Raw genomic sequence first — 26,678 nt, forward strand, 5'->3', positions numbered from 1 at the left:
CCAGGGACAGGGTTGGGGTACCACGGGCCCGGATGCTGGCCTGGAGGTGTGGTTCCGGGGGACATCTAGGTCCAGGATTGGGGTACCACGGGCCTGGATGCTGGCTTGGAGGTGTGGTTCTGGGGCATGTCCAGGGCCAGGGTTGGGGTACCATGGGCCCGGATGCTGTTAAGTGGGGAGGAAGAACTGAAGTTCAGAAGGAATGGCACTTCTGTATGGGGGTTTTTTAGTATCTGGTCCCAGAAAGTGTGTTACATTTTCTCCTTCTCCTTCCAGGTAATTCCTGAAGATGGCAGAAGCTCACCAAGCTGTGGCCTTTCAGTTCACGGTCACTCCGGATGGGATCGACCTGAGGCTGAGCCACGAAGCTCTCAGACAAATCTATCTCTCTGGACTTCATTCCTGGAAGAAGAAGTTCATCCGATTCAAGGTTTGCTGAGATGTGTTGAAATCTACACAGTATGCCTTTTAATGTCTAAGAACGGGGCTCTTGCAGCAATTGAGGTCTACGTGTTTCAGACTAGGGATTGCATATCACTTACCTATTTCCATGGTACTTAAGGCTTGGGGACACCATCACACAGACTTTAGCTCACTGGATGCTTGGAGCAGCTCCATTAGGCAGGTAGAGGGAGTTGGCATGCTCTAAAGCAGGCCGGGAAATCAAGGCTCAAAGGGCCAGCGACCTACTTAATAGAAGGCAGAGTAAAGACTAGAATTCACATCTTCTGTCTGAGTCAGAATCCTTTGCACCTTGTTCAAAAAGGATTTTTTCTGGGCCAGGTGCAGTGGCTCACACCTGTAATCGCTGCTCTTTGGGAAGCTGAGGTGGGCGGATCACTTGAGCTCAGGAGTTTAAGACCAGCCTGGGTGACACGACAAAACCCCATCTCTACAAAAAATACAAAAATTAGGCAGGTGCGTTGGCATGCACCTGTAGTCCCAGCTACTCAGGAGGCTGAGATGGGAGGATCGCTTGAACCTGAGAGGCAGAGACTGCAGTGAGCCATGATTGAGCCACCACACTCCAGCCTGGGCAACAGAGCGAGACTTTGTCTCAAAAAAAAATTTTTTTTCCCAAACTTCAGCAAGTAGATGTAATAATTACTTTGTTGATAAAACATTCACACACTAGAAACTCTCCACATAAGGGCCGGGCATGGTGGCTCACACCTGTAATCCCAGCACTTTGGGAGGCCGAGGTGGGCGGATCACGAGGTCAGGAGATTGAGACCATCCTGGCTAACATGGTGAAACCCCGTCTCTACTAAAAAATACAAAAATTTAGCCGGGCGTGGTGGCGGACGCCTGTAGTCCCAGCTACTTAGGAGGCTGAGGCAGGAGAATGGCCTGAACCCAGGATGTGGAGCTTGCAGTGAACCGAGATCGTGCCACTGCACTCCAGCCTGGGCGACAGAGTGAGACTCTGTCTGAAAAAAAAAAAAAAAAGAAAAGAAACTCTCCACATAAGTTCAAATACAGTTGAGTCGACATGTTCTCAATTCTGTTTATCTAAAGAAGTGGAGCTCTGTTCTTTTTTAAGTGTCTTGTTTTTCCATGTATTTTCATTTATTTTAAACATCATAGAAGGAATAAGTGCATGTTTGAAAACACACAAACTAGATGCAAGTTCATCAAGTTGAAAGTGGACGCCCCCGCCGACCCCCACCAGCCCCAGCGGGAGCTCAGTTCAGTTTGTGGACTTCCCAGTGCTCCGTCTCTGAGGGCGGCACTGAAGTGGGCCACTGAGAAAGCCCTAAGCTCAGGAGTGGGTGGCAGCAGGGACGGCGGGGAGGTGGGCAAGCCCCTGGGGGCCAGCACAGCTGCACAGGTGTCCCTGGGGCTCAGCCTGTGGATTCTTGGGCCCAGATCAATAACCCACCAAGGCGACATCCAAGATGTCACTGAGGCACTAGCTCGGCTCGCCGAGGGCTGCTCTTTTTCACCTTGGAATCTGGGAAAATAGAAGCTTGGATGCAGAGGCTTGGCCATCATATTCAACCCAGTGGGAATGTTGTTCTCCCCCTCCCCTCCCCTCTCCTCTTTTTTTTTTTTCTTTTTTTGAGACAAGGTCTTGCTCTGTTGCCCAGAGTGGAGTGCAGCGGTGTGATCACGGCTCCCTATAGCCTCACTGGGCTCAGGCAATCCTCCTGTCTCATCCTCCCAAGTAGCTGGGATCATAGGTGCCCACCACCACGGCCGGCTAATTTTTTTTTTTTTTTTTTTTTTTTTGGAGACAGAGCCTCACTCTGTTGCCCAGGCTGGAGTGCAATGGCGTGACCTTGGCTCACTACAACCTCCGCTTCCCGGGCTCAAGCAATTCTTCTGCTTCAGCCTTCTGAGTAGCTGGGACTACAGGCACCACCACCCCACCTGGCTAAGTTTTTGTATTTTCAGTAGAGACAGTATTTCACCATGTTGGCCAGGCTGGTTTCAAACTCCTCACCTCAAGTGATCTGCCCGCCTCAGCCTCCCCAAGTGCTGGGGTTACAGGCATGGGCCGCCTCACCTGGCCTGTTTTGGTCATTTTTAATCCATTATCTTGGTCAAATCAATATCTTATTAGGATGGTTTAGTAAGAATGTTTTTTAATTGGAGTTGTCAAACATACACAAGAGTGAAGAGGACTGATTACACATCCCCACCGTTCTCTTGTTCAACAATTTTGCCAATTTCGTTTGATATAATCCTTTTTTTTTTTTTGGCTGGAGTATTTTACAGCAAATTCTCAACATGGAGTGAGGCCTCCCATGAAATCTTCAAGGTTAAGCAGCCTTCTGACATAGGGGCGGCAAGAGGGGCAGTTTTGGAGCTGGGGTCTCAGGGCATTCTAGACGGTAGCAGGCTGGGGACAGGACGTCATGGTGGCTCAGTGACATCCTTCACCAGCTAAACTAGTACCTGGGCTGATTCTCATGTCCTGGGGTGTCCACTCTTGGGGAAGCTTTCAGGGTGGGTTTTGGCTCAGAAGTAGTGGAAGGGAGGAAACTGGAACCGCCGCAGGCTGTAAACTCTGGGGAGAGTCCCAGCTAGTGGGGTATGGTTTCTTAGTGGACGCACGCTGCCGACACCCTCTTCTCCCTGCCTGCCGATCCAGCAGTCCTGTTGCTGGGGGCCATGAAGCGCCGTTGCCCTGTGGGTTGTGGGAGGACACCGCTCATGGCCCGTGTGTCTGTCTTTAGAACGGCATCATCACTGGCGTGTACCCGGCGAGCCCCTCCAGTTGGCTTATCGTGGTGGTGGGCGTGATGACAACAATGTACGCCAAGATCGACCCCTCGTTAGGAATAATTGCAAAAATCAATCGGACCCTGGAAACGACGTAAGTAATCCTGTGAAATCTCCGAATATCTGGGAAGTTACCAATTTTATTGCTGTTTTTATGCCTCTTCAAATGTGATGATTGTCACTGTTCTGGATTCGATGTGAAGCTCCCGATTCTGTCCTCACGTCGGCTTTCTTCCCGCCTCCTGGGTGGTGCTAAGGTCCCTCTAGGAGTTTGTGGTCCCCTGCGACCTTTCCTCTGAAGACCAGGGTGAGAAGCGTGGTAGTGGCCCTGGGGCACCCCTTGGAAGGTGTCAGGGCCCGAGGGTTTGGCCAGTAGTGACAGTGCCTGTAGCCTGGCCAGTAGGGCTCTGGAACGGAATTTCTGCTCAAGGGGCTGAACCCCCATGTAGTGATTTCTTTGCACTTGGAGTCTGTTCATCCCAGAGTTCTGTGACCCTTGAACTGACGGCTCTGGGGTCCTCTGCAGGGACCTCCCCCACTTAGCTTTCTGTCAGGGTGGTTTAGAAATCTCCGGGGGACCCCCTGTCACTCTCACCCCTAGGGTTTTGGATTTTCCTGGGGCTTATCTCTTGCTACCAAGAGATAAGGCCCCGAGACACCTTAAGTAACATTCAGCACATGTTCATTTTATTTTTTTTCCAACCACCTGCCGCCTGTTGATAGCGCGTGTTTATTGCATGCCTGTGATGCCTGTTATTCCATCCAGTTCTGGAGATGGCCCAGACTCCCATCTAGGAAGGTCAGGCCCTGCACTGCAGTGACCTCTCATTAGGATCCCTTTTACCAGTGAGGAAGCTTTCAGACAGACGCAGGCGTCTGCCCAAGTCACAGGAAGAGGGAGCGGGGAAGCTGGAATTCAAACCCAGCTCTGCACCAGCTCTGAAATCTGTGCTTTCTTCAGTGTGGCACTGAGGTCCCCCTACCCCCTGCCCCAGAAGCTTCCGTGAGATAAATGCGCGTGAACACCGCTGCTTTATCGCCATTTGAACGTCGAGACGGTGGAACGCGGGGCGACTCAGCTTCCTCGTGCAGCTGTGACCCTTGCGCTTGGACACACGTTTTCCTTTCCGGTCTGAAAGCTCCATGGTGCCTTGGAAGTGTCCCTGCTGGCCCATGCCAGGCGTTTGATTCGATTTCTGTGCTGCTCGTTTACACCAACGGCATTTTTGCCATTGGGGCACGGTGGTTCACACCTGTAATCCCAGGACTTTGGGAGGCCAGGGCAAGTGGATCATCTGAGGTCAATAATAGCTGCCAACTCCTCATAATTGGGCTTTGTTTTGGGGCCAGGAGTTGCAGGTGGAAGGCACAATGCCAGGTCAGGGCTAAGCTAAAAATCAAAGCTCTGGATCTTCATAGTCACGCCTTGTGGGTTGTTTGCATGTAAATATTATTTAATCAGAAAGAAACAAGAAAATAAACTGGCAGAAAAAGGGACATAAACGAAAACTCACTCACAGTTAACGGCTGAATTTGATTTTTTTTTTTTGTTTGAGATGGAGTTTTTCCTCTGTTGCCCAGGCTGGAGTGTGATGGCGCTATCTCGGCTCACTGCAACCTCCACCTCCTGGGTTTAAGCAATTCTCCTGCCTCAGCCTCCTGAGTAGCTGGGATTACAGGGGCCCACCACCATGCCTGGCTAATTTTTGTATTTTTTGTAGAGATGAGGTTTCACCATGTTGGCCAGGCTGATCTGAACTATTGACCTCAGGTGATCCACCCACCTCGACCTCCCGAAGTACTGGGATTACAGGTGTGAACCACCGTGCCCAGCCTTGATTCTGCTGACTAGAAAGAAAAGATTAAGCAGATTAATGGTCTGAATCTCCTGATGACAGCTTGAGCAGGTACCCTGATTCCTGCCTCTTTTTGCGAAGGGTCTGCAGAGGACCCCTTCACATCCTGTTCCTTCTCCAGGAAGCCCTGGACCCTCCAGAGTCACTGAGCGTCCAGCTGAGTTGCCTGCAACCTTGAGGTAGCTCAGGATCGCTGGCTCAGGCCTCTGTAAGTGTCTGCAAGAGACAGAATCAAAGTTCCCAGTCATTTTAGCAGAAGCATGCCTGGCTGGGATACCTGCCAGGTTCCTTGTCTGCCTGGGGACTCCTGTCACTGCTGTCACTCAGAAAGCAGTTGGCAGACCTGGGCACTCGGGGCAGGCCTGGCTGCTCTCTTCCTTGAGGTCCCAGGACCCGCAGGCCTGCAGTGGATAGCTGCCTCCAAGCCTTGTGTGTGGAGCTGTTCCTTCATACTTTTCATTCTCTCGTGGGGTTAATGAAGATCTTTTTTTTTTCTTTTTGAGATTGAGTCTCACTCTGTCCCCCAGGCTGGAGTGCAGTGGTGCGATCTCGGCTCACTGCAACCTCCACCTCCCGGGTTCAAGTGATTCTCCTGCCTCAGCCTCTTAAGTACCTGGTACTGCAGGCACACGCCACCATGCCCAACCAATTTTTGTATTTTTGGTAGAAATGGAGTTTCGCCATGTTGGCCAGGCTGGTCTTGAACTCCTGATCTCAAGTGATCCACCCGCGTCGTCCTCCCAAAGTGCTGGGATTACAGACATGAGCCACTGAGCCCGGGCCAGATCTTTAACTTACTCTCTAGTGTAGGCCTTCTCTTAAAACTGGATTATATTTAGAAGAGTTGACTGTTTAAAGCCCTTAATAATCTGGGTCTTTGTAAGATTTGTTTCTTTGTACCTCTTAAACCTATTTTGGTAAACTGGGCCATCCCTGGCCTAAATTTAGAAAGGCCGGGTTAAGGGCCAGCGTCTTTCAGCCTCATGGGCCATTCCAGAGCTGCTGTCCTGGAAGGAACTTGCAGATTCTCTGGGCCGCTGCCTTCAAAACTGGAGTCAGGCTGGGCGCGGTGGCCTGTAATCCCAGCACTTTGGGAGGCCAAGGCAGGAGGATTGCTTGAGCCCAGGAGTTCAAGACCAGCCTGAGCAACATAGTGAGACCCTATCTCTTAAAAAAAAAAAAAAAAAAAAGTAAAAAAGTGGAGTCATACGTGTTATGTGGGGTTTGTCGCTGAGTCTGTCCCCGACAGCCTTGTAAGGAGCATGTCCTTTCAAAGAAAGCTTTTTGCTAACTTTTTTTTATCTAAGTGCCTATATGTCTATATTTTTAAAAATCTTGAATGTGTCATTTGTTTATGCTAAAATACTTTTATTTTTGCAAATCAAGTAAGTATATAGGTCTTTTTCTTTCAGTAATCTAAAATGTAGATTATCTAAAAGATGGCTTCTGAAATCCCTAAACCCAGGTTTGCTGATAGGTTATATGGCCAGAAAAGAGCGTATAGGTTTTAAAAAGAGACTACAGTTAAACTCCAGTGCTAGATTTCACGAGTTATAGAAAGATACACATTTTGGAGCAAGAGTATGTAACCTTGAAGACAATTTGTTTTTGTCCACTTAAATATCATGCAGTGTTCAATTAGTGGTTTTCTTTTTATTTCTTATTTTGAATTAGTTTATTTTCTTTTTTACATTTTATTTTTATGTTGATGGGGTTTTGCCATGTTGCCCAGGCTGGTCTCCAACTCCTGGACTCAAGTGATCCACCCATCTCGGCCTCCCAAAGTGCTGGGATTATAGACTTGAGCCACTGTACCTGGCCAAATTAGTGCTTTTCAAATATTGGGGATACCTTTAGGTTACATATATTGGTGTTTTAATCATTTGAAGCATGCTTAGTTTTTATTTAAAAAATACTTTGCAGTTACCAAAACTAAAACAAACCACAAAATAGCTGCATTTCTGGCCAGGCACAGTGGCACACACCTATAATCCCAGCACTTTGGGAGGCCGAGGCAGGTGGATTGCCTGAGGTCAGGAGTTCGAGACCAGCCTGGGCAACATGGCAAGACCCCCATCTCTACAAAAATACAAAAATTAGTTGGATGTAGTGGTACACACCTGTAATCCCAGCTATTCGGGAGGCTGAGGTGGGAAAATTGCTTGAACCTGGGAGGCGGAGGTTGCAGTGAGCCAAGATCACCACTGCACTCCAGCCTGGGCAACAGAGCGAGACTCTGTCTCAAAAAAACAAACAAACAAAAAAGCTGTATTTTGTCTCATTTTTAAAGTCCCATCTTTACCATAATATGTACTACCTTCCTTCACAAACAAAAACATTTCCTGTATTTAAGTTAAATATTTACATGACCGTTTCACACAGTCTGTTTCTTTATTCGTGTTAAGTACTCCTAAGTCAAAAACAAGCTCTTTTGATATAAATACTGGAGGTAATAGTTGTAACAAAATAATTTGAGATTACGATTACATCTAAAAATAAGTTTGGGAGAAAAAAATTCATAAAGAGCTGAAGAAAGTGGCCCAGAATCTCTTGCTCACCTGCCAGGGAGGCGCAAGTCTGCAGGGCATGGCTCTCGCGGTGGCCAGGTCCTGGCCTCACAGCATCCCCCCTGCTGTTGGTCCGGAGGTCCTGGAGGAAGCCGTGTCTTTTTCCAGATGACACAAATTGGCCCTGGTTGGTTTCAAGGCCACCAGAGCAGATCAGGCTGAAGGGACCTCCGGGAAGAGAGCAGACAGGCCTGCCCCGGACACCCGGGTCTGCCGGCTACTTTCGGCGTGATTGGTTTTGGGGCGAGGAGGAGAGAGCCCGTGAGTGTTTTAAGAGCTCGGTTCCTGCAAGTGCTCTCCCTCTGACTTTCCCGGCTCTACATGGGGCAGGCTGCTGGACCCTGAGGCACGTGGTGTCTGTGGCATCACCGGTGGCGTTCGGTGGCACCGTGCGACCTCACACACAGCCTCCCTTGTCTGGGTCTGTCTCCGCAGTGACTGCATGTCCAGCCAGACGAAGAACGTGGTCAGCGGTGTGCTGTTTGGCACCGGGCTGTGGGTGGCCCTCATCGTCACCATGCGCTACTCCCTGAAGGTGCTGCTGTCCTACCACGGGTGGATGTTCACTGAGCACGGCAAGATGAGTCGCGCCACCAAGATCTGGATGGTGATTGTGCATCCCTCTGGCAGTGGAGTGGGGGTAGATGGTTTGGGCTTTGGAAAGAAGGACACCCCTGGGACCTTTTCTCCCTCGATGGCTTGGTTGGTAACCTGGGCCTCAACCTTGAATGGCTGGAGAGGTTTGAGTCACCATGACACAAAAGCGAGGGCCGAAGAGTGCTTCTCTTTCCTGACGTTAGTGAGATCTGCAGCGTGTTTTATTGAGGTCTGCTGGGTTTGTAGTTCAGGTCATTCATCAAATAAAAGTGCTGTCCATCCGGTTCTTTGTAGCGTTCTTGACTCACTTGTTGTCAGGCGTTAAATGGTTACCTTAGCTGACCCCTCGGACAGGCTCCCGTGACTTGGACTTAGCTTCTGGAATGTTCCGCCAGCTTGCCTTGGCCCTTAGCCCAAGGGTCCTTTATTTAAGGTCATGGCTTTGCCATATATGTGGATGCTTGTCCAAATTTCATGATTTAAATGTTTTTCTTTTTTATTTTTATTTTATTTTATTTTTATTTTTTTGAGATGGAGTTTCACTCTTGTTGCCCAGGCTGGAGTGCAATGGTGCAATCTCAGCTCGCTGCAAACTTGGCCTCCCAGGTTCAAGCAGTTCTTCTGCCTCAGCCTCCCAAGGTGCCCCGTGTACCATCTGCCCATTGTAGTCGTGGCCCTAGGCCGTGGGCTTTGCTGATTTTGTATTTTTAGTAGAGACAGGGTTTTACCATGTTGGTCAGGCTGGTCTTAACTCCTGACATCAGGTGATCCTGCCTTGGCCTCTCAAAGTGCTGGGATTATAGGTGTGAACCACCACACCCAGCTTTTTTTTTTTTTTTTTTTTTTTTCTTTTTGAGACAGGGTCTTGCTCCATTGCCCAGGCTGGAGTGCAGTGGCACGATCACAGCTCACTGCAGCCTCAACTTCCTAGGCTCAAGTGATTTTCCCACCTCAGCCTCCTGAGTAGCTGGGACTATAGGCGCGCTCCACCATGGCTGGCTAATTTTTGTATTTTTAATAGAGACGGGGTTTCGTTGGCCAGGCTGGTCTCAAACTCTTGAGCTCAAGTGATCTGCCCACCTCGACCTCCCAAAGTGTTGGGATTACAGGCATGAGCCATCAAACCTGGGCTCAATTTAAATGTTTTTGTGGGAGCTGGGCATGGTTGCTCATGGCTGTAATCCCAGCACTTTTGGAGGCCAAGCCTGGTGAACCGCCTGAGCTCAGGAGTTTAAGACCAGCCTGGGGAACATGGCGAAACTCCATCTCTACTAAAAATACAAAAATTAGCCAGGCAAATTAGCCAGGCGTGGTGGTGCTTGCCTGTAATCCTAGCTACTCCAGAGGCTGAGGTAGGAGGATCACTTGAGCCTAGGAGGTCAAGGCTGCAGTGAGCTGTGGTTGCGTCCAGCCTAGGCAACAGAGCCAGACCCTGTCTCAAAAAAAAAAAAAAAAAAAAAAAATTTACGGGCTTAGTTTTTCTGAAAATAAACCCTCCAAGATGGGCATCATCTCTGGACTTTCGAGGCCTCCGTCTGGGGTCTGGGGCCCCTGTGACCCCCTGCAGGCAGGCATGTGCCCCGTGTACCATCTGCCCATTGTAGTCGTGGCCCTGGGCCGTGGGCCTTGCTCAGCACCTCAAGCCCAACCTGGGTCCTTGGGGCTAGACATGTGTAAAGAAACATCTGGTTTATTCACCCCTGTCTTGCCAAGTGGCCTAAATGGTTCTAATGGACCAGGTAACATGAGAACATTTTCTGCAGAATCTTTCTCGAATGAGGCTGCTCCATGGGTCTGCCGGTGTATATGAAGCCGTGGGTCTGCTTTGGTTTTTTGTCTGCCCCGACCTTGGCCCCGGGGCCCTTCTGCTCAGTTGCCTCTGGGTAGCCCCCACAGTGGTGCCTGCCTGGACTGGGCTGCTGTCCCAACCTCTGGGGAAGCCTGCTTGTGAGAGAAGTGTGGGAGTCACTGCAGTGCCCACCACACACCGGGGCTCCACTCTTGCCAAACACTTTTTTTTTTTTTTTTTTTTGAGACAGCAGCTTGCTCTGTCACCTAGGCTGGAGTGCAGTGGTGCAATCTCGGCTTATTACGACCTCCGCCTCCCGGGCTCAAGCGATTCTCTCACCTCAGCCTCCACAGTAGCTGGGACCACAGGCACACACCACCACGCCCAGATAATTTTTTGTATTTTTAATAGAGACAGGGTTTCGCCATGTTGGCCAGGTGATCTCGAGTTCCTGGGCTCAAACGATCCAGCCTCCTCGGCCTTCCAAAGTACTGGGATTACAGGCGTGAGCCACCGCTCCTGGTCAAACCAATTTTTTCTCTCAGATCAGTTTCTGCCATTTGGATATAAAGTTTCTGATTTCTAGAGAAGCAGAATTTAATACCTAGAAGAGACTCGGGTGGTTCCCACGCTTGGCAAAGCAGGCTAAAGGGCACTCCCTCCGGTGGGTTCGCAGCTGAGGTTCAGCTGAGTCCCAACGCCCTGCGGTACCAGGACTCCCCACCTGGGCCCGAGGACTGCATTTGTTTTGGTCGGCATTGAGGTGACTGGTTATTATACAGACTTGATCATCCAGCCTAAAACCAAGGGCCACAAATGTGCCCTCTGGGAGGCTTGGCAATGACTGAAGGAAAGACGCTGCTTCCCCTCAGCTTGGCTCAGGGTCAGGCACGTTGACCCTCCTCACTGCTCCTACAGCCTGGAGCCCATCCCTAAACTAAGGGCCTTGCAGAAGGAGGTGGGGTGAGACTCACCCTAGGTGGAGAAGCACAGTTTGGATCCTGGCCAGTCATGATGCTGGCAGCGACATCTCACGGCCTCCGTCAGGCTTGGCTTTGATTCCACGTGGTTTGTTTGTTTGTTTGTTTTTGTTTTGCTTTTTAACATAGGGTCTCACTGTGTCGCCCAGGCTGGAGTGCAGTGGGGTGATCACGGTTCACCGCAGCATCACCCTCCCAGGCTCAATCAATCCTTTCGCCTCAGCCTCCCAAGTAGCTGGGACAACAAGCACATGCCACCACGCCTGGCTAATTTTTTGTGTTTTTTTGGTAGAGTTGGGGTTTTGCCATGTTGCCCAGGTTTTTATTGGCATGGAGGGCGGGGTTATATGCTTATTTGCTAGAACCCGTAAATATGGGGCGGGTAAAAGATGGACCAGATGAAAAATAAATCGACACAGAAAATCAGTAAGTGGTTGGCATGTTGTGCACGCTGGAAAAGTGGCTTTGGATCTTTAACATAGCCTTGTCTTTGAAATTGTAATTCTCACATCCAAGTACTAACCAGGCGCGACCCTGCTTAACTTCTGAGATCAGACAAGAACGGGTGCGTTCAGGGCGGTATGGCAGTAGACTGAAAATGTAATTCTCTCTCTTCAGGGTATGGTCAAGATCTTTTCAGGCCGAAAACCCATGTTGTACAGCTTCCAGACATCGCTGCCTCGCCTGCCGGTCCCGGCTGTCAAAGACACTGTGAACAGGGTAGGTGTGGCTTAGGCTTCACACTGAAATGTCAGCCATCTGTGGATTAAGGCTTAGGTCTTAATTATGATGAACTAGGTCACCGTCATTTGACTCAAGTAGCCTTCAGTGGTGTGCCTGGTAGGGTTCTCATAGGAAGTCTTTTTTTTTTTTCCTCAATGCATCACTGCTGCATCTTAGGTGATTTTTTAAAAGTTTTAAGTTTCATAGAGAAGCTGCTTGGTGCATTTTTTAAAGCTTTATTTTATTTTTATTTTTATTTAATTTTATATTTTTTGCGATGGACTCTCCCTCTGTCATCCAGGCTGGAATGCAATGGTGCAATCTCAGCTCACTGCAACCTCCACCTCCTGGGTTCAAGTGATTCTCCTGCCCCAGCCTCCCAAGTAGCTAGAATTACAGGCACCCGCCACCATGCCCGGCTAATTTTTGTATTTTTAGTAGAGACGGGGTTTTGCCATGTTGGCCAGGCTGGTCTCGAACTCCTGACCTCAAGTGATCCACCCGCCTCGGCCTCCCAAAGTTCTGGGATTACAGGCGTGAGCCACTGCGCCCGGCCAGTTTTTGCTATTTTACATAATTGCTAAATACAACATTGTATTAAATGATTGCAGTCACTCCCCATTCTTCCCTCCCCCCACCTAGTAACTTCTATTCTACTTTCTGTCTCTGTGGATTTGCCAGTCTGAGGGACCTCGTATAAGTGGCATCGTATCATATTTGTCCTTCTGTGACTAGCTTCTCTCACTCAGCATAATGTCTTCAAGGTTCATCCACATAGCAGGCCTGTGTCAGAATTCCCTTCTTTCTTACGGCTGAATAGTATTCCATTGTACGGCTAGACCATATTTTATTTATCCCTTCATCTGTTGCTGGGTGGTGAATGTTTTTGATCTGATTGGTGAGGGTCCTCCAGCTGAGGGTGGGGTGATTGTCAGCCTCCAGCTGGTCTGAAGACAGTTGCTTCTTGACACCCCAGGCCCCTAGGGGCAAGGCACTACCTAGAAAGCCTGTCATTTCATCCTCAAAACTACTCATTTCTTTTTCTTTTTTTTTTGAGACAGGGTCTTGCTCTGTTGCCCAGGCTAGAGTGCAGTGGTGCGATCTTGGCTCACTGCAGCCTTGACCTCCTGGGCTCAGATGATCCTCCCACTTCAGCCTCCTGAGTAGCTGGGACTACAGGTGCATGCCACCACACATGGCAATTTTTTTTTTTTTTTTTTTTTTTGAGATAGAGTCTTACTCTGTCACACAGGCTGGAGTGCAGTGGTGTGATCCTGGCTCACTGCAAGCTCCACCTCCTGGGTTCACGCCATTCTCCTGCCTCAGCCTCCCGAGTAGCTGGGACTACAGGTGCCCACCACCACGCCGGGCTAATTTTTTTGCATTTTTAGTAGAGACGGGGTTTCACTATGTTAGCCAGGATGGTCTCGATCTCCTGACCTTGTGATCCCCCTGCCTTGGCCTCCCAAAGTGCTGGGATTACAGGCGTGAGCCACCATGCCTGGTCCTATTTTTTTTTGTTTGTTTGTTTTTTTGTGGAGAGGGAGTTTCACTATCTTGTCCAGGCTGGTGTTGAACTCCTGGGCTCAAGTGATCTACCTGCTTTGGTCTTTTTTTTTTTTCTTTAATTGAACAAAAGGGGAGGGAGCAGCTCCATTTTTTTCTTTTTGAAAAAATTATGGTAAAATGTACACAACATGAATTGTACTGTTTTAACCGTTTTCAAGTGTATGGTTCAGGGGCACTAAGCACATTTATAATGTCACGCAGCCCTCACTGCTGTCTCATTCCAGGACCTTTCATCACCCAGAAGCTCATAGCCACTAAGCAGTCACTCCCTGTCCTTCTACCTCCCTCTCCCAGCCCCTCGGAACCACGAATCTCCTGTCTGTCTCTATGGATTTGCCTGTTCTGGACATTTCACATAAATGGAATCATGTGGCCTTTTGTGACTGGCATGTCATTAAGGTTCACCTATGTTGTTGTGTGGATGAACTTCATCCCTTTTTGTGACTGAATAATATGCCGTTGTATGGAAGGACCACAGTGTATTGACCTGTTCACCCGCTGTTGGGGACATAGCCAGGAGCGGAATTGCTGGGTCGTGGGAATTCCGTGGTAACTCGTTGAGGAACCACCAGACCCTCACGCAGCTCCACCATTTTGCATTCTAACCAGCAGTGCATGGGTGCTTTCATTTTTGCACATCCTGGGACCCCATTTTAAAAACTATAATAAGCAGAAACTTCTCGGGGTAAGGGTTTGAATCCAGGATTGGTTACTGAGTCCCTGAGGGTTTGAATCCAGCTTTGGTTATTGAGTCCCTGTTAGCCTTGGTAAGTTTCTTCCCATCTCTGCTCTTTTTTTTGTTGTTGTTGTTTTTGTGTTTGCTCTGTTGCCCAGGTTAGGGTGCAGTGGTGTGATCTCAGCTCACTGCAGCCTCCATCTCCCAGGTTCAAACAATTCTCCTGCCTCAGTCACCCGAGTAGCTGGAATTACAGGCGTGTGCCACCACGCCTCACTTATTTTTGTATTTTTAGTAGAGACAGGATTTCACTATGTTGGCCAGGCTGGTCTCAAAACTCCTGACCTCAAGTGATCCGCCCACCTAGGCCTCCGAAAGTACTGGAATTACAGGTGCAAGCCACTGTGGCTGACCTACCCCATCTCTCCTCTTCTGTACCCACGCTTGCGAATCAGGGCTGACAATGGCCCCTGTTCCACTGGCAGGGTGGGGTGAGGGTGAGATGCTTGACCTTCAGTGACCTCTGTCTGTGTTGCATAGCTCAGGGTTCCACTTCAGCTCATTCAGGGCATGATTTTCTGTCTCATTCACGGGCATTTTACTTTGAATAAGCCTCAATATGCTTGACAACTGTCCCACGCCCTTTCTGTGGGAGACAGAGTCTCACTCTCTTGCCCGGGCTGGAATGCAGTGACACCATCCTAGCTCACTGCAGCCTTGAATTCCTGGCCCAAGTGATCCTCCCGCCTTAGCCTCCCAAGTAGTTGGGGCCACAGGTGTGCACCACTATGCCTGCAAATATTTTTTTGTAGAGGTGGGGTCTTGCCATGTTGCCCATACTGGTCTTGAACTCCTGGGCTCAAACAGTCCTCTTGATTCAGCCTCCCAAAATGCTGGGGTTACAGTCATGAGCCACCGTACCTGGCCACAGCTGGCCCTTGTAAGGGAGTGGGGTCTTACTTTCCAACGTACAGGGAGGGATCCTAGAGAGATTACTGTTTCACCAAGACTTTGGTTTTTACAGCAGACAACTTGTTGGATTAAAATATTTCATGGCAAATTGTGGGGTTAGCAACAGTTTTGCTTTTTGTTGCTGTTGTTGGGGGAGGCAGCATCTCGCCCAGGCTGGAATGCAGTGGTGTGATCATGGCTCACTGCAGCTTTCAACTCCTAGACCCAAGTGATCCTCCCACCTCAGCCTTCCAAGTAGCTGGGACCACAGACATGTGCCACCACGCCCAGCTAATTTTTGCATTTTTTTTTTGCAGAGACAGGGTCTCACTCTGTTGCCCAGGCTGGTCTTGAACTGGTCAACATTGCTTGGGCTCAAGCACTCTTCACATGTCAGTTTCTCAAAGTGCTGGGATTACAGGTGTGAGCTACCGCACCTGACCAGTGTCACTTTCTGTAAGAGCTTGCTTAGGTGTGTAGCAGAAGCTTTTGAGTGTCTTTTTAAACAATTGCTCTCTGTGTTTCCATCTCTGAGCATTTGTTCAACCAAAGTAGCACATGTAAAAGGATGAGGTGGGGTGGGGGCTGAAAACCCTGAACCTGAGGCCCTGGCCTTGGCCTGGTTCTGAGACCTATTCCAGCCCCTCCTTCCCATCCTGCTGCCTGAGCACCTGCCCAGCCCCAGCACCTAGCTCTCAGCATGACTCTGCCCCATCTCATAGTCACCATCACAGGTCATCAAAGCTTACTTAGGTCAGAACAGCTCTTTTATTAAGGGCCAAATAATAGATAAGAGACGTTCTTGAAATTTCCTTGTTAACTTTTCTTGTCAACTCTAGAATTTATTTTAAATTCTAAAAATTTAATGGTGGCTTTCTGGTGATGCAGGATTTGGGACACTTTTAAAACTAATAAAGGAAGAAAAAGTGTAATTGTTAAATTATCATTACCCTATGACACCATTTAGCATTGAAGGGAGTTAAGCTGTCTAAGGACTGCTAAGACCAACTTGGGGGAAGAGTCTAAACTTTTTTTTTTGAGATAGGGTCTCACCCTGTTGCCCAGGCTGAGGTGCAGTGACGTGATCATGGCTCACTGCAGCATCGACCTTCTGGGCTCAAGCGATCCTCCCACCTCAACCCCTCACGTATCTGGGACCACAGACATGCACCACCACGCCCAGCTAATTTTTGTCTTGTTTTTTGTAGAGATGGGGTTTCACCATGTTGCCTAGGCTGGTCTTGAACTCCTGAGCTCAAGCCATCCACTGGCCTTGACCTCCCAAAATGCTGGGATTACAAGCATGAGCCACCATGCCCAGCCTAAAACCTCTTCAATGTGTTAGAACTTCTCCTAAGGCACAGGTGAGGCAACCATGGGCTTTGATTAATGTGTTTTAACTGGGGTGATTTTTTTTTCCCGATAATCCCAGTATCTAGAGTCGGTGAGGCCTCTTATGAAGGAAGAAGACTTCAAACGGATGACGGCACTTGCTCAAGACTTTGCTGTCAGTCTTGGACCAAGACTACAGTGGTATTTGAAGTTAAAATCCTGGTGGGCTACAAATTACGTAAGTCTGTATACACAGTTTTTCTTGATGACATTTTTCTGTATGAAGATGCTAATTCTGAGGGACAGGGATAACAGGGCTGAGACGACAGCTGTGATTAGCCAAAATCACACCTTAGGAAGTTCCAGCTGTGGCTTACCTGCATGCAGCACAGGGTGCGTGTGTTAGGACTGACGTGTAGTTACAGTGACAGTTTCTTGGTTTTTGGATTTTTTGTAGAGACAGGGTCTCACTATGTTGATCAGGCTGGTCTCAAACTCCTGGGCTTAAGTGATCTTCCCACCTTGTCCTCCCAAAGTGCTGGGATCACAGGCATGAGCCACCACACCCAGCCTACAGTGACAGTTTTACCCTGAGTGCAGGTGCATCATCGCAATGCTATGTTTTGCATACAGGATCCTCTCCCTCTCCCTCTTCCCCGGGGATTCCTCTTGTGAGCTGTTTCTCCTGCAGCAGTGCCGTGCTGTCCCAGATACCTGCCCCTGTCCTCCTCTTTAGTTTATTTTTATTCCAAGGCATCCTTCCCGAGCTCACTGGTGGATGCAGGGATGGTGTGGGATGCTTGCTGGGACTGAGTGTGGCTCAGTGGTCCCAGGAGCATCTCCTCCAACCAAGTGTCTTAGCTGGCGCCCTGTATGTGGGGAGCTGGCTGGGCTTCCATGTGCTGGGAGGGTGAGAGCAGGCCTCTGGCAGACGAAGCAAGGGAGGGAGTGTAGCTTTGAGGAACAACTAACACGGAAGAGGAGGTATCCCCAGTGACCCTGACAGAACCAGCAGGTGGTGCAGAAGTCACATCGTGTGTGGATGGGCAGTGCCTGGAGGGGTCTCTCGAGCCTCAGGGGGCTGGGCATGTTCACTGGCTGCACGGGTGTGCTGGACTGGTAAACATCAGCTCTCTGCACAGCTCTCTGCACACGAGACCCTTGCATGGCCACTGTTCTGTAGTTACGTGTGTTTCAGCACAAAGCTGAAAAGGAAGCCATCTCTGGGTCCAGCAGGCTGTGAAGGGACAGCAGCTGTGAGGTGGCTGGGGGGCACTGCCCCTGGGTAGCTTCAGGATGCATGTGCCAGGGAACAGGGACAACACCCGTGGAACGCCGGGTTAGTGCCACGGACTAGACTGAGGCGGTGGCTTCTTCAGGGAGACCTGGGAAGCAGGAAGACGAGAAGCAGTCTGTGGAGCAATTTTGCATAACATTGGTTTTTGTTGTTGTTGTTTTCTTTTCTTTTCTTTTTGAGATGGAGCCTCGCCCTGTCACCCAGGCTGGAGTGCAGTGGTGCGATCCCAGCTCACTGCAACCTCCGCCTCCCAGGTTCAAGTGATTCTCCTGCCTCAGCCTCCTGAGTAGCTGGGATTACAGGTGCCTGCCACCATGCCCAGCTAATTTTTGTATTTTTAGTAGAAATGGAGTTTCATCATGTTGGCCAGGCAGGTCTGGAACTCCTCACCTCAAGTGATCACCTCAGTCTCCCAAAGTGCTGGGATTACAGGCGTGAGCCACTGCGCCTGGCCTTTGTTTCTGTTTTCTTTTATTTGAGAAAAGGTCTTGCTCTGTTGCCCAGGCTGGAATGCAGTGGCACAATCATAGCTCACTGTTGCCTCGAACCCCTGGGCTCAAGTGACCCTCCTGCCTTAGCCTCCCAAGTAGCTGAGACTCCAGGCGTGAGCCACCACACCTGGCTAATTTCTTACTTATTTTTGGAGAGATAGAACCTTGCAGTGTTGCCCAGGCTGGCTTCAAACTCGTGGCATCAAGCGATCCTCCTGTCTCGGCCTCCCAAAGTGCTGAGATTACAGGTGTGAGCCACCATGCCCAGCCCACAGTGTTGGTTTTTAGAACATGTTAGCAGTCAAACATTTATGATTTACTTTCCATCTGGTCTTTTAAACATTTTTTAAATTTTTATTTTATTTATTTTTATTTTTAATGTAGAGCTAGAGCCTCGCTATGTTGCCTAGCCTGGTCTCGAACTCCTCGACTCAAGCAATCCTCCCACTTCGGCTTTTTTTTCCCTTTTGAACCATCTACAGAATGAAGGTGATGTACCTTCTTTCTGCTCGTCTCAACTTAAAAAGAACACTTTTCGTTTCCCACGGTGTCGCCTTCCGTCTGGTTAGGACCACGTTCCCCGTTCTGGAATGGCCCCCGTGAGACGCCAAAATGTCTGCCAAAAGCACTGCCTGCCCTTCCCCGCTGCCAGGGAGCCTGCCTGGCCCCTGCTGAGCCTGCGGGTTTGTCTGGTGTTTGCGCCCACTAGGTGAGCGACTGGTGGGAGGAGTACATCTACCTCCGAGGACGCGGGCCGCTCATGGTGAACAGCAACTACTATGCCATGGTGAGTGCCCCCGCCCGGGCTGCTGTCTGAGGAGGACGGTGGGGCGGCGGGTCTGTCCACAGAGGTGGTGTCTTCACAGGCCTGTGGACGGCCTGGGAAAGCTCTGGGGACTGGCTCATGCTCCTCTCTGTCCTGCTTCCAGGCTGGAGAACCCTGTGAGTACCCTTCAGTATTAGCCTAGTAGCCCAGGGTGCTCTGCTACCGCAGGGGGATTTCAGCTGCAAAAATAGGTTTCTGGCAAACAGGAATTCCTCACGGTGCTGTACCTGTCCTGCTGTTGTTTTGTTTTGTTTTGTTTTGAGATGGAGCTTTGCTCTTGTCCACCAGGCTGGAGTGTAATGGCACAATCTTGGCTCACTGCAGCCTCTGCCTCCCAGGTTCAAGTGATTCTCCTGCCTCAGCCTCCCAGGTAGCTGGGATTACAGGTGCCCACCAACACGCCTGGCTAATTTTTGTATTTTTAGTAGAGACGGGGTTTCGCCATGTTAGCCAGGCTGGTCTCGAACTCCTGACCTCACGTGATCCGCCAGCCTCAGCCTCCCTAAGTGCTGGGATTACAGGTGTGAGCCACTGTGCCCAGCCTGTCCTGCTGTTTTTATGACTTAGCACTGGAAGTTAGTGCCACAGCGGCCTTAAGATCCCTGCAGAACCCCTAGAGCTCAGGGACAGTGGGTTGGCCAAGATCCTGCCACCAGTGCACTACGCTTCACCCTACTGTTTTCTGAGATGCCAAAAGGGTGTGCATCGATGGTAGTTTCTGGTTTCCTGGGCTTTGTCTTTCAAAGCATGGATGGTTGGAAGGCCCCTCAATTTGGGTTCTCAACCACTGCTTTAATAACTGGCAAATAGAACTCTTCTCTTTCCTTTTCCTTCCATTCCTTTACTTCCTTTTATTTTTTTCCCTTGTTTATTTTTTATCATTTACTTTTTCTTTTTTTTTTTTTTTGAGATGGAGTCTTGCTCTGTTGCCGAGGCTGGAGTGCAGTGGTGCAATTCATCTCACTGCAGCCTCTGCCTCCCCGGTTCCAGCGATTCTCCTGCCTCAGCCTCCCGAGTAGCTGGGATTACAGGCACCTGCCACAATGCCTGGCTAATTTTTGTATTTTTTTTTTTTTTTTGAGACAGAGTCTTGCTCTGTTGCCCAGGCTGGAGTGCAGTGGCCAGATCTCAGCTCACTACAAGCTCCTCCTCTCGGGTTCACGCCATTCTCCTGCCTCAGCCTCCCGAGTAGCTGGGACTACAGGCGCCCGCCACCTCGCCCGGCTAGTTTTTTGTATTTTTTTTTAGTAGAGACGGAGTTTCACTGTGTTAGCCAGGATGGTCTCGATCTCCTGACCTCGTGATCCGCCCGTCTCAGCCTCCCAAAGTGCTGGGATTACAGGCTTGAGCCACCGCGCCCGGCCAATTTTTGTATTTTTAGTAGAAACAGGGTTTCGCCATGTTGGACAGTCTCATCTCAAACTCCTGACCTCTGGTGATCCGTGCAGCTCAGCCTCCCAAAGTGCTGGGAATACAGGCATGAGCCACCACACCCGGCCTATCATTTGCTTTTTCTTTCTGTTTTTCTTCATTTCAAAATTTTCCTTTCTTTTTCTCTTTTTTCCCCCATCTGGATCTCAGACTGAAAGAAAAACCGTCAGTGTAGTCCGTAGAACTTCTTTTCCTGCTCTATTTGGAAGTGAGCTGTTTATCTAACGCCCTTCCTCCCAGGAGACCTGTGTTCATTTCCTATAAACAGAGGCACTTTCTACATCATTGGGGACACGGTGTGGACATAGACTCTTCCAAAATGTAGGTTAGACCTGTGTTCCTTGGCCTTTTCTTCCAATTGTGGAAAATGTAGACATTTGGAACAGGGTCTCAAAATTTAGAAAGCTGCAGGCACAGCTCTGTATAAACAATTATTTCAACCTTTCATTGTGTCTTATCCAGAAAACTTCCTGATTGTCTAATTGCTCCCCGACTAATTTTTGCTTTCCTTTCTCTGTGTTATATGAGGGTATTTGGTGCGAATAGTTATCTTTAATAGCCCAAGAGTTTTGGAGGACTTCCGTTCTCATAAAACATTTACAAAGTAAAAGACAGAATGTAGAAAATCAAACTACCATTTATTTTGTAGCATTGCAGATGTAACTGAATACATCTCTGGAAATATTTTGACAGCGTGCAGGGTGTGCTGTGATGTATTTAAATTTGCTTATCTTTGCCTATGCAAATTCTCTCCATGTCACCTTTTTCGCTTTTCAGGATCTGCTGTATGTCCTTCCAACTCACATTCAGGCAGCAAGAGCCGGCAACGCCGTCCACGCCATCCTGCTTTACAGGCGCAAACTGGACCGGGAGGAAATCAAACCAGTAGGCACACAAATTGCTTTAAAAAAATTCTTTTCAAACAGCTTAACAGAGGCATAATTGACATATTGCACATGTTTAAAGTATACAGTTTGTGGCCGGGCACAGTGTCTCACACCTATAATCCTGGCACTTTGGGAGGCCAAAGCAGGCAGATCATCTGAGGTTAGCAGTTGAAGACCAGCCTGGCCAACATAGTGAAACCCCATCTCTACTAAAAATACAAAAATTAGCTGGGCATGGTGGCACGTGCCTGTAATTCCAGCTACTTGGGAGGCCAATGCAGGAGAATCGCTTGAACCTGGGAGGCAGAGGTTGCAGCAAGCTGAGATTACGCCATTGCACTCCAGCCTGGGTGATAAGCGCGAAACTCCGTCTCAAAAAAAAAAGAAAAATTAAAAAATAAAGTGGAGAGTTTGATAACTTCTGATGTGTGTATATTGATGCATCTGAGAAACCATCATCACTGCAGTCAGGATGGGGAATACATCAGTCAACCCAGAACCCCTCTGCCCTTTGTCATCGCTCCCTCCCACCTGGTCCTGGACCCCGGTCTACTGTCTGTCACTTAGATTAGTTTGTAATTTTTAAAACTTTATGTAAGTGGAATCATACAGTATGCACTCTTGTTTTCTAAATTCTAGTTTCTTTCACTGAGCCTAATTATTTTGAGATTTAATTCTACTTGTGTCTCCTAAATGAATATACATCTGTTGTACTTTAGTTCTGTACTCTGCCCTTCAAAGAAGCCCTTGCTGTTTTTGAACTAATACTAGCTGGTGGGTTGCTCGTAAGAAACAAGACTTTTCTTCCTGAAATCTTTCTTTGGTTTTAAGTGTCAGTTATAAATAATTGATTAGAATGTGTTATTTAGGATTTTACTGTGCAAGAAGTTGCACCCTGGCATGGTTTAATGAGTCCCCCAACAAATCATTCCAGGGAGCCATTGGAAAAGAGGAAGTCAAACCAAGCAATTTGCACAGAAAACACATTCAGTATTTCCACGTGGTCTTAACTTGCTGCTTTTCTCTCTTTTTTTTTTTTTTGAGATGGAGTCTCGCTCTGTCGCCCAGGCTGGAGTGCAGTGGTGCAATCTCGGTTCACTGCAAACTCCGCCTCCTGGGTTCACGCTATTCTCCTGCCTCAGCCTCCCGAGTAACTGGGACTACAGGCGCCCGCCACCAGGCCCAGCTAATTTTTTGTATTTTTAGTAGAGACGGGGTTTCACCGTGTTAGCCACGATGGTCTTGATCTCCTGACCTCGTGATCCACCCGCCTTGGCCTCCCAAAGTGCTGGGATTACAGGTGTGAGCCACTGCGCCTGGCTTTTTTTTTTTTTTTTTTTTTTTTTTTTTTTGAGACGGAGTCTCACTCTGTCCCCCAGGATGGAGTACAGTAGCGCGATCTTGGCTTACTGCAACTTCCGCCTCCCGGGCTCAAGCAATTCTCCTGCCTCAGCCTCAGGAGTAACTGGGACTACAGGCGTGCACCACTGTGCCTTGCTAAGTTTTGTATTTTTAGTAAAGATGGGATATCTCTGCGTTAGTCAGGCTGGTCTCAAAGTCCCAACCTCAGGTGATCCACCCGCCTCAGCCTCCCAAAGTGCTGGGATTACAGGCGTGAGCCACTGCGCCCGGCCAACTTGCTGCTTTTCTTCTGTGGGATTCTTCTGTTGGTTTGAAATGTATTTTTGTTACAGATTCGTCTTTTGGGATCCACGATTCCACTCTGCTCCGCTCAGTGGGAGCGAATGTTTAACACTTCCCGGATCCCAGGAGAGGAGACAGGTGAGTGAAGCTTCTTCGGGGCTCCCTGGGGAATTGGCACCTTCCATCCCTGTGCTCAGAATCAGGAAGTGTCAAAGGGGCCAAATTGATTTTTGCTGACCCTTCCTGAGATTGTAGGCTGGTGAACATTCCTTCTGCTGAATTTCCTTTGTCTTTCTTAGGCCTGGACACTGTTGTTGACTTATTTCCAGATTTTAATTTCTCTTTGGTTGAAGACTGCTGACTGTCTTATAGAGTGATTGACTGATTGATTGATTGATTTTGAGATGAGGTCGGTCTCTGCCACCCAGGCTGGAGTGCAGTGACATGATCACAGCTCACTTCAGCCTCCACGTCCTGAGCTCAAGGAATCCTTCCATCTTAGCCTCCCCAGTAGCTGGGACCACAGGCACATGCATCATGCCTGGCTAATTTTTGCATTTTTTATAGACATGAGGTTTTGCCGTGTTGCCCAGGCTGGTCTCAAGCTCCTGGACTCACACCCAGCTGAGTGTTTTTTCCTGAGTCTGAGTTCCTCAGGGGCATTTTGCTCCGGCTCACAGGCAGGGTTTGTGGTGGAACGCACACTGGGTCGTGCTTGAGTAGGTCGATCTGTGTTCCAGACACTCCTGTATCAGCTGCCTGACCTGGGCAGGGTGGCCACATAAGCTACCGTCCAAATCGGGACATCCTTGAGAATGACAGGGAAGGGAGAACAGGCACCATGGGGACCATCCAGGCCAGGCACGGGCCCAGGCTGTGCCGTCCATGGCCTCCATTTCCCCCATTTCCCCAGGTGCCTGTGAATGAGGAACTACCCAGAGACACTTGATGAGCTACAGCCCAAGACCACCATGGCAGGCCTGTATGATGGGCAGGCCTCAGGGCTGCTTGGGAAGCTGGCTGGAAAGGGCCAGAGCTGACCCGGAGCTTTGAGTGTCTTGTTGCAGCCCAGTCCTTCCAGACCAAGCCCTAGTTAGTAGTGTGCACTGTGGTGGTCGTTGGGGAGCCTTTGCTGTAGCCTTGCACAAAAGCTGGTCTCTGGGCTTTCCTAAGCAGATTCTCCCCTTTCCTCTGATCCTGCCTTCAGAGGTTCTCTAAAAACCCTTTCTGGCCAGGCGCAGTGTCTCACACCTGTAATCCCAGCACTTTGGGAGGCCAAGGTAGGTGGATCACCTGAGGTCAGGAGTTCAAGACCAGCCTGACCCACTAGACGATCTGCCTTGATCAGCTGTCACTGTGCGTCCCCACTGAGCAGTGCTTAAGAGGACTTGATACATATTCGTGGAGTGAATGTACTTCATCACATTTCTGTGACGTTGAAGCTTACTGAGGATCTTAAATTACTCTGTTTTAGTAGTTTTTACGGAATGGCTTGGTTTCATAATTTTCCACTTCCTTTCTCAGAACATTTCTCAGGTTCTCAGAAACAATTCTCAGAATGTTTCTGAGAATAGTTTCTAAGTTGCCCTATTGTCATTAATTAATAAAAAGTTACTACACTGATCCAGTGCCTACTTTGTATGAGCTTTATGGATATCATCTCTTAATTCTTGCACAGCGCACATGGGGAACATATGATCTCCATTTTACAGAGAGGCCTAGGGAGGGCTGGGCAATTTCTTTTTTTTTAATGATAGTATTCCATTTTGCTAAGCATGCTTTTTTTTTTTTTTCCCCCCCTGAGACGGAGTCTCACTCTGTTACCCAGGCTGGAGTGCAGTGGCATGATCTCAGCTCATTGCAACCTCCACCTCCTGGGTTCAAGCGATTCTCCTGCCTCAGCCTCCCGAGTAGCTGGGAATACAGGCGCACGCCACCACACCTGGCTAATTTTTGTATTTTTAGTAGAGGCGAGGTTTCACCATGTTGACCAGGCTGGTCTCGAACTCCTGACCTCATATGATCCTCTCACCTCACCCAAAGTGCTGGGATTACAGGCATGAGCCACCGCTCCCAGCCTCCCACTGCGCCTGGCCTCAGGTAATTTGTTTGAGGTCATAATCTCATGAGTGACCAAGCTGAGCTCAGAAGTCAGGCCTATCCGATCCAGAGCTTTAACTCAACGATGTCCTTAATCATTTAAAGCGTCTTGAGGAATAGGCTCTTGAGGCTGCCTGGAGGGACGCAGAGCAGGGACTCCCATGCCCTTTAAAGAGTCAGGGTACAGTCGTCTCAGCACGCGGTGAACTTGGGACTCTTGGTTTTGTGTCTCCAACCCGCGGCCGGCTCAGACACCATCCAGCACATGAGAGACAGCAAGCACATCGTCGTGTACCATCGAGGGCGCTACTTCAAGGTCTGGCTCTACCACGACGGGCGGCTGCTGAAGCCCCGGGAGATGGAGCAGCAGATGCAGAGGATTCTGGACAACACCTCGGAGCCTCAGCCTGGGGAGGCCAGGCTGGCAGCCCTCACCGCAGGAGACAGGTGCGTGGCCCGAGTCCCTTGTCCTGTTTTGAGGGGTGGTGGAGGTGCTCCTCCTCACCGGGGCCCATCCCCGTCGGGGCCTGTGGGAACACTGGCACGGGGCTCCCCACCTCAGCTCTGTTTCGCTCTGGGATCTCCCGGCTTGGTGAGTCTCAAGAGCAGTGGGGACATGCGGGGGAGTCCCTGGCCCCTCCTGTGTGTGTGTCAGGCAAACGTGTGTGGAAACACTCCAGAGTCCAGGACGGGGAGAAGTGAGGACTAGAATTAGGCTTTTTTTGTTGTTTTTTGAGAGGGAGTCTCACTCTGTTGCCTAGGCTGGAGTGCAGTGGCGCTATCTCAGCTCACAGCAACCTCCGCCTCCTGGGTTCAAGCGATTCTCCTGCCTCAGCCCCCCCGCCGAGCAGCTGGGAGTGCACCACCACACCCAGCTAATGTTTGTATTTTTAGTAGAGACAGGGTTTCACCATGTTGGCCAGGCTGGTCTCAAACTCCTGACCTCAAGTGATCCATCCACCTTGGCCTCCCAAAGTGCTGGGATTACAGGCGTGAGCCACACGCCTGGCCAGGATTAGCCTTTCTTACGGGGCTGTGGGCATATTTATTAGTTTAGGAAACAGAACAAATTGAAACCAACACCCCTGTGTTAGTTACATTTCCTTGCCTCAGTGAAAAAGAATCAGGCTGGGCGCAGTGGCTCATGCCTATAATTCCAGTGCTTTAGGATACCAAGGCAGGAGAGTCACTTGAGCCTAGGGGTTTGTGACCAGCCTGGGCAACAGAGGGAGACCCCATTTCACAAAAAATTAGCTAGGCTTGGTGGTACGTGCCTGTAGTCCCAGCTAGTCAGGAGGCTAAGGCAGGAGGATTGCTTGAGCCCAGGAAGTCGAGGCTGCAGTAAGCCATGATCGAGGCACTGTACTCCAGCCTGGGTGAGAGAGTGAGACCTTGTCTCAAAAAATAAAACAGAAAGAGAATCAGCCAAGCTTGGTTTTCTCGAGGGTGTGGTGCGTGATGTGTAGCAGGGTTTCTCACCTCAGCGCTGCGCACGCTCAGGGCCAGGTACCTCTTTGTGGGGGGCACTGCCCTGTGCAGCGTCAGATGCTGAGCAGCAGCCCCCGCCTCTGCCCACCAGCTGCCAGTAGCAACCTGTGTGACAACCAGAAGTGTCGCAGACATTGCCCAGCATCTGGGGGACACTGTTGTCCCCGGCTGAGAGCTGCCGCATTCCAGCAGTGTGACAACTGCTCTGGGAGTAAGGCGGGAGGGGCAGGTGTCGGGGCCCCTTCT

At 49.6% G+C, this 26,678-nt stretch overlaps 1 protein-coding gene across 2 annotated transcripts in view; it reads left to right on the forward strand.

Annotated features, from left to right (window-relative positions):
• Nucleotides 1–26,678, forward strand: part of CPT1A (carnitine palmitoyltransferase 1A) — an 80,606-nt gene that overhangs the window by 26,014 nt on the left and 27,914 nt on the right. For both annotated transcript variants that reach the window (XM_008020926.3, XM_008020975.3), the window contains exons 2-10: nucleotides 277–430; nucleotides 3,183–3,322; nucleotides 8,087–8,258; nucleotides 11,636–11,737; nucleotides 16,369–16,506; nucleotides 18,766–18,843; nucleotides 21,091–21,198; nucleotides 22,895–22,982; nucleotides 25,196–25,391. In XM_008020926.3, coding sequence (XP_008019117.1) covers nucleotides 290–430; nucleotides 3,183–3,322; nucleotides 8,087–8,258; nucleotides 11,636–11,737; nucleotides 16,369–16,506; nucleotides 18,766–18,843; nucleotides 21,091–21,198; nucleotides 22,895–22,982; nucleotides 25,196–25,391 — 1,163 coding nt within the window. In that variant the 5' untranslated portion in view covers nucleotides 277–289. The remainder of the gene's footprint in view (nucleotides 1–276; nucleotides 431–3,182; nucleotides 3,323–8,086; nucleotides 8,259–11,635; nucleotides 11,738–16,368; nucleotides 16,507–18,765; nucleotides 18,844–21,090; nucleotides 21,199–22,894; nucleotides 22,983–25,195; nucleotides 25,392–26,678) is intronic.

This window comes from Chlorocebus sabaeus, chromosome 1 (genome assembly GCF_047675955.1).
Source record: "Chlorocebus sabaeus isolate Y175 chromosome 1, mChlSab1.0.hap1, whole genome shotgun sequence".
NCBI classification, from domain to species: Eukaryota; Metazoa; Chordata; class Mammalia; order Primates; family Cercopithecidae; genus Chlorocebus; species Chlorocebus sabaeus.